Source organism: Triticum aestivum, chromosome 2A (assembly GCF_018294505.1).
Source record: "Triticum aestivum cultivar Chinese Spring chromosome 2A, IWGSC CS RefSeq v2.1, whole genome shotgun sequence".
Taxonomy (NCBI): Eukaryota; Viridiplantae; Streptophyta; class Magnoliopsida; order Poales; family Poaceae; genus Triticum; species Triticum aestivum.
In genome coordinates, this window is record NC_057797.1 from 734,597,343 (window position 1) to 734,603,352 (window position 6,010).

The 6,010-nt window shown below is 39.4% G+C and overlaps 1 protein-coding gene across 5 annotated transcripts; it reads left to right on the plus strand.

Annotated features, from left to right (window-relative positions):
- Positions 1-1,073: 1,073 nt before the first annotated feature.
- LOC123186302 (uncharacterized) lies at positions 1,074-4,577 on the plus strand. Of its 5 annotated transcripts, XM_044598087.1 has the most exons (6): positions 1,114-1,440; positions 1,552-1,707; positions 2,236-2,310; positions 2,411-3,529; positions 3,821-3,907; positions 4,343-4,577. In XM_044598087.1, exons 2-4 carry the CDS (start codon positions 1,677-1,679, stop codon positions 3,346-3,348), a joined length of 1,044 nt encoding a protein of 347 aa, XP_044454022.1. In that variant the 5' UTR covers positions 1,114-1,440; positions 1,552-1,676; the 3' UTR covers positions 3,349-3,529; positions 3,821-3,907; positions 4,343-4,577. The 5 variants fall into 5 exon arrangements, with proteins under 5 accessions (XP_044454023.1, XP_044454022.1, XP_044454020.1 ...); XM_044598085.1 differs by lacking the exon at positions 1,552-1,707 and having other exon boundaries at positions 4,280-4,577; XM_044598084.1 differs by lacking the exon at positions 1,552-1,707.
- The last annotated feature ends 1,433 nt before the right edge of the window (positions 4,578-6,010 follow it).

A 6,010-nucleotide genomic window follows, 5' to 3' on the forward strand; every position in this document is an offset into this window, starting at 1 on the left:
TGTCCCTGTTCTGGATTGAACCGGGACTAAAGGGACAGGGCATTAGTACCGACCCTTTAGTCCTAGTTCAAGAACCAGGACAAAAGGCCCTTACGAACCGGGACAATAGGCCATTTTTCTACTAGTGAAATGGTTCATGATTTTTTAAAGTATGTACATTTGAAAAAATAATCATGCATATGTGAATATATACTGAAGACCAAAAGGAAGTAAGACAATGGAAAATATAAATGGAGATAAAAAGTAAGTAAAAATGAAAAAAAAGCAAGACAAAGAAAAGAAGATAAAAAAGAAAAGAAAAAATGAATAGGCAAAAAGGTACTCCTGTAGTTCCATAATTCTTGTCTTGGTTTTAGAGAAATCCAGACAAGACTTATGGAACGAAGGGAACACATGCACCTGTGTTTGCTTGAATATTTGGCGCGTTTTTTTGTTACAATGGGAAGTAGCTTCTCATTCATTCATCAATTGTTCAGTACAAATAATGGCTCTGGTGATTTCACAAGGCTCATTTAACCAACATGATCCATGATCATGTTCTGCCGACCTCGCCAGAACATGAGATGCCTCATTACATACGCGACTAACATACTTAAAAGTACATGATACAAACTTTTTGGCTCTTAGTTTAATATCATGAACAATGGCATCTGTCGAAGTCTTATCCAGCCCTGCCTGTTGCAGCTTGTTAACAAGTGAAAAACAATCAAGCGCCACTTGAAATGACTAAACTCTTATGCTTCCGGAGCGTGAGCGCCTGGAGGATGGATACTACTTCAGCACCTTCAGGGCATTGCACATAATCAGCTAAGCCTCGACAAGAAGCCTGCATAACCCCTAGATGACTATGCATGACAACACCATACCCAGATTTTCTAGTATTGGAGAAGATTGCAGCGTCCATGTTGATCAAGATTAGGCCCTCCGATGGCAGCTGCGTTTTGATTTTCGGCCGAAAAAAACAATTTTCGGCCGAATTTCGGCCGTCTCGCCTGGGCGCGACATATGGGCCTTTCGGCCGAACAATTCAGCCCAATTTGAATTTATCTGGCCCGACCCAGCTTCCAGAGCCTTCCTGTTACGCTTCTGCTCACATAAAACAACGAAACCAATCGCCCTAACCCTAGTTCGCGATTTCCTCTGGCTCCTCCCGTGTGCGGCGCCGCCGCTGCACATCGAGCAGATCAGCAGACACATCTCACTCGAGCGCTGCTTCTCCCACGTCCTCCGCATCTCGCCGGCACTCACTAGCCTCCTGCCGCCATCCACGTCTCCTCGCATCCACCCCATCCACTCCCTGTCCATTGCTTCTTCAAGACGGCGGCATGGTGCTCGGCGGCTGCGGCAACGGAGGTGATGGTGCGCGAGCCAACCAGTTCAACGGAGGCAGGAGCACGGGGCAGCGGCAGCAGCATGGAGGGTGTCCTCTTGGTTGGGAAGGTATAGATGTTCTTGATGTTCTTGATGCCTTTATATCTTCCTACTTGAAGCAGCAATCCGTACAAAGCTATATATCTATTACAAGCAGCTTGATTAATTGTACGTACACAGCTAGCTAGCTATTACAAGCAGCTTGATCGATTGTTGTACGAGTATAGCTTCCTGCTTGTTGCTGCATCGGACTGCTTGCTGCGACGAGTCGGCAACCAACAATTAATGAGCCTGACTGCCAAAGGATGGAGGAAGCAAGATGTGCTCTATTACCATGTAATTTTGTATGATTCACATCTATTTTCATGCATATTTTGCTTTTAGTCACCAAGGATGCTCACGATCTGGTAATATTTATTTTGGTCCAAAAGAAAACTGGGTTACAAACCTTGTTATTAACATCCTCAAATATACAATCGTTCCATAAATCTGAGTTGTGTGCTTGCGTTTTGAGCTGTTGAGATGATTCCTGTGCGCAATGTTATAGTGTCTTTTATCACATCCAACCACTGGCTTGTATATTTGAATAAGCATCCGATGTTTGAATCGATCATTTATTTAGATCTACAGCACGTCCAATAAAAAGCAGTTGTGTTGCGGGTGTATTTAAGTAAGTAGATGTTGACCCAATGATTAATTTGAATGGTCAGCAATACCATTAAGTAAGCAAGTGACACCCTAGTAGATCGGGTTGTACTGTTTTTGTTTATCATTCATATGGGGACACCCTAGTAAGCAAGTGTGGCTTCCTTAGTTACCTATTCTTCATAGCTGACCGTTGTTCTTTTGTCATGTGATTTTCAGGTAATGGAAATGCAAATAGGAGTGGTAGTGGCAACCATGATGCAAATCCAAATGATTCCGAAAAATCTTGGAAAGGTATTACTATGCTTTGCTTGTTCACACGATGCAAATGGAACCATGATCTTGATTTGCTAGCTTCAATTGAAGTGATGTTGTTTGTAACTTTGCAATGCAGGAATTAAAGATAATAACTTGTATGATCCTTGGAACCATGCATGGCCGTATTATGGGGGTTTTGATTGTGTGTACTGCAGCCTAAAGCACAAAGGTGGAGGTGCAACCCGTGTTGCGGAGCACCTTGGTGGTATTGTAGGTAATGTGAGGAGCTGCCCCAATGTGCCAAGAAATGTGAGAGATGCAATGAGAGAGTGCCGGGATGAATCAAAGAGGAAGAAAAGAGACAAACAAAATAGCAGGCTGAGAATTGAAAGAAATATTATGGAAGGGTTGTATCAAAAAGGAGGGGTGATTAACATACTAGATGATGAAGAAGAAGAAATACAGATGAATATTAGAGAGGCCTTGCGTGACCCGAGTGTCTCCCACAGAGTTGAAAGGAGGATTGGTAGGGGGGGCGTGGGTGATGTGCGGGTTTCTGTTGGCAAAAGGAGTATCACTGCCTATTTTGACAAACAATTATCCAGCAACAAAGTATCTATGCGGCCCAAGATCACTAGTGCTTTGGATCCTAATTCAAGAGATGCACTTGGCCTAGCTTGGTCCAAGTTTTTTCATGCCAATGATATTGCTGGACGTAAAGCTGATTGCCCATACTTCCGAGCTGCTGTGAAGATCACTCAACAATTAGGGCCTGCTCCTATACCAACCGCGAAGGAGATTGATGGGAAATATTTGGAGGCTAACTATGATGAAGCTACTTCCTTTCTTCAAAAATTTAAACAAGATTGGAAAAACTTCGGTGTGACTCTTATGTGTGACTCTTGGACTGGTCCAACAGGAATGAGCCTCATAAACTTCATGGTATATTGTAATACACGAATGTTCTTCCTCAATACCATGATGAGGAGAATGAGTATGTCGAAACTGAGAGTGAGGATGACGACGAAGATAATGAGTATGTTGATAATGAGAGTGAGGATGATGATGGGGTGAGTGAGGATGATGAGGATGATCAACAAGATCAGCAAGAGACACAAATGCAAGTGGAAGAAGAGACACAAGTACAAGCTGAAAAGGAGACAGCAGCAAGTGTTGGCAATTTGGAGACTCGTAGATCTGGACGACTAGTTAGGAAGAAGACCAAGGAAGTGAACAGCCTCTACTCGTAGATTTGGTAAGTCTCTTATTTTTGGCGTTTCCGCTCTAATATTTATTCTCACTGTGTATGATCAGTACTGCTGCTCTAATTGCTACTTGTCAATTATCACCTAGTAGTGTTGTTATAATTGCCACTTATCTTGTATTGTTGTTGTAGTTGCTATACTTATCACCTATCAGTGTTGTTCTAATTGCTACCAATCACCTAGTAGTGATGTTCTCTGTTAGTCCATTTTATTTGATTATGCACAAAGTGGAAGAAGAAATTTTTGATGTTGAACTACATCCATCCTGATCCTTTCTCTAGTTTCTCTAAACCAAAAATGCCACATGAAGAACTAAGGATATCAAGAAGCTTTTGGATGTATGCAAGCTTGGAGCTGCTGTTTTATAGGTATGTTAACCACTATATTTATCCTGCAATACTTTGAGCTTATGCATGATTTTTGATTCACATTTTTCACCGTGGATTTTCCTTTTGTGTGACAATTGACAAATGGCTAGTCCAAGCCTACAGCGGGTTGTTTGTGTCTATGTTGCTTTCTTTGTATCCTTAGAGTTTTGTTGTGTTGGAGTATAAACTATAAACTAAAATTCATCATTCTAGTATATGGAGCCATAACCTTTGTTCCTAAAGCTTTTTGGTGAATAAAAACTATATTGTTGTAGTAGATTTGTTATTTGATTCATGAGCATGCATAACATTTGAATATTGTTCTACTAGCTACTTCTCCTGATAATCCATTTTATTATTTGTTGCACAAAGTGGCAGAAGATAATTCCAATGCAGAATACCTCCATCCTGACCCTTCCTCTATTTTCTCTAAAGCTGTAATGGCATGTGAAGAATATCCAGGGATATCAAGAAGCTTTTGGATGTAGGCAAGCTTGGAGCTACTGTATCAGTGTCATGCTTTGATGGTTGTCTTTTGGAGCTGTTATTTCTATGTGTAATCCTTTAAGTCTGTTGGCTGTACCGGACTATTTAAACTATGAACTATGCTGTGATGGTTGAAATGATGTTGGACTGTTAATGGTTATGTTGTTGGAAACTTTATAACTAATGTGCGCCTGCTATATGTTGGACAGATGTAGTTTTATTAATCCCTAGAGCTTATTTGCTGAAGTTTATTCGATCCATCCTGGTGGTTGTTGCACTGATATGTTTATGCTTTGTTTTATTTCAAATTTTGTTTGAATTTCGGCCAAATTTCGGTTGAATTTTGATCAAATTTTCGAATTTTGATTTTGCAATTTCGTCCGAGATTTTGCCGAAAAATTTGAAATTCCCGAAATTCGGCCATTTCGCCCAAGGACGAAAAAAACACAAACCGAAAATCAAAACGCAGGATGGCAGAGCCCATTTCTTGACTGACTTCAAGGTCTCACGCCTAATGGAGCCTTCTGATATGACATTGTTGAACAAACTAAAGTCAATGTAAGCTTTAGTCTTTCCAGATACACACGCAAGGTGGTAGCCCCTTTTAATTTCTAGAGAGCGAGCACTGTAGGCTGCTTCCCTAGTCGAACCAATCCCGTCAGAAGCTACCCAACGAAGCAGTGATTATGCTCATTTCATATGGGCACTGTTTTGTCTAGCTTATAGCGAGAAAGAGCGTTCCCCTTGCCTCAGTGCGGTGCTTAAATCGGCCAGCCCATAATCACGTAGGTACATAATGAAGTATTTGTTTATCCAAACTTCAAAAATAATAATATCTTTTAATCCGTTCTAAGAAAGCGCAAACAGAGCCATGAGACTTGAATTGCGGACTTCAACAATAAGAATTTTATGAATTCTACAAACAAATTTGAATTAGCCAATAAATTGGCTACCATATTTTCAATAAGTTCTTGCAATATTCAAATTGCAGTATCAATGAATTAAAAACTTAATTCAAGTGAAAAAATAATAAGCAATAACTTACTAAAATAAAAAAAGGGTCTATGTTCAACGCACTTTTTTTCTCAAGACCAAGGAAAAGTAGTTTTTTCCTTGCGCCCTATAGTGGCATATGAAATGGACGGATGTAAAAAAAATTAGCAAGCATTTTCCGCAGGATCTCTTGCAAGAAGAAAAATCTCCAACTCCGACTTGTCAATTTTATTTCTCATGGAAATAGCAAGTTAAATGAATTTATATGTGCACCACTTTATGCTCTTTCTTTGTAGATCATGTTTTAATAGCAAGACATATATTACATTTTTTTACATAATCTTAAAAATGTTAACCGCATTTTTGAAAAATATTAACACTGTGTATTTTCTTTCTTTGTGTAATTTTATAAAATGTTTATAGGATTGAAAAAATGTGCACATGTTTCAAAAAAGTGTAAATTTCATTTTGGAAAAAAAATTATACAATGTAAAAAATGACCGTGCAATTCAAAGAAAAGTTTTCTATCATTGAAAAATATGCACATAAGTTTTTTTAAAGTTCATGTGTTTCAAAAATATTTGTGACATTTCTAAATATGTTTATACTATGTAAGAAAATGTT

What these genes read in the sequence shown, in the direction of transcription:
- LOC123186302 (XM_044598085.1), top strand. Translation starts at nt 1,326, where the DNA reads ATGGTGCTCGGCGGCTGCGGCAACGGAGGTGATGGTGCGCGAGCCAAC. An exon ending in GTGTCCTCTTGGTTGGGAAG is followed by an intron (nt 1,441 to 2,235) that starts GTATAGATGTTC and finishes TGTGATTTTCAG; the next exon opens with GTAATGGAAATGCAAATAGG. An exon ending in TTCCGAAAAATCTTGGAAAG is followed by an intron (nt 2,311 to 2,410) that starts GTATTACTATGC and finishes TTTGCAATGCAG; the next exon opens with GAATTAAAGATAATAACTTG.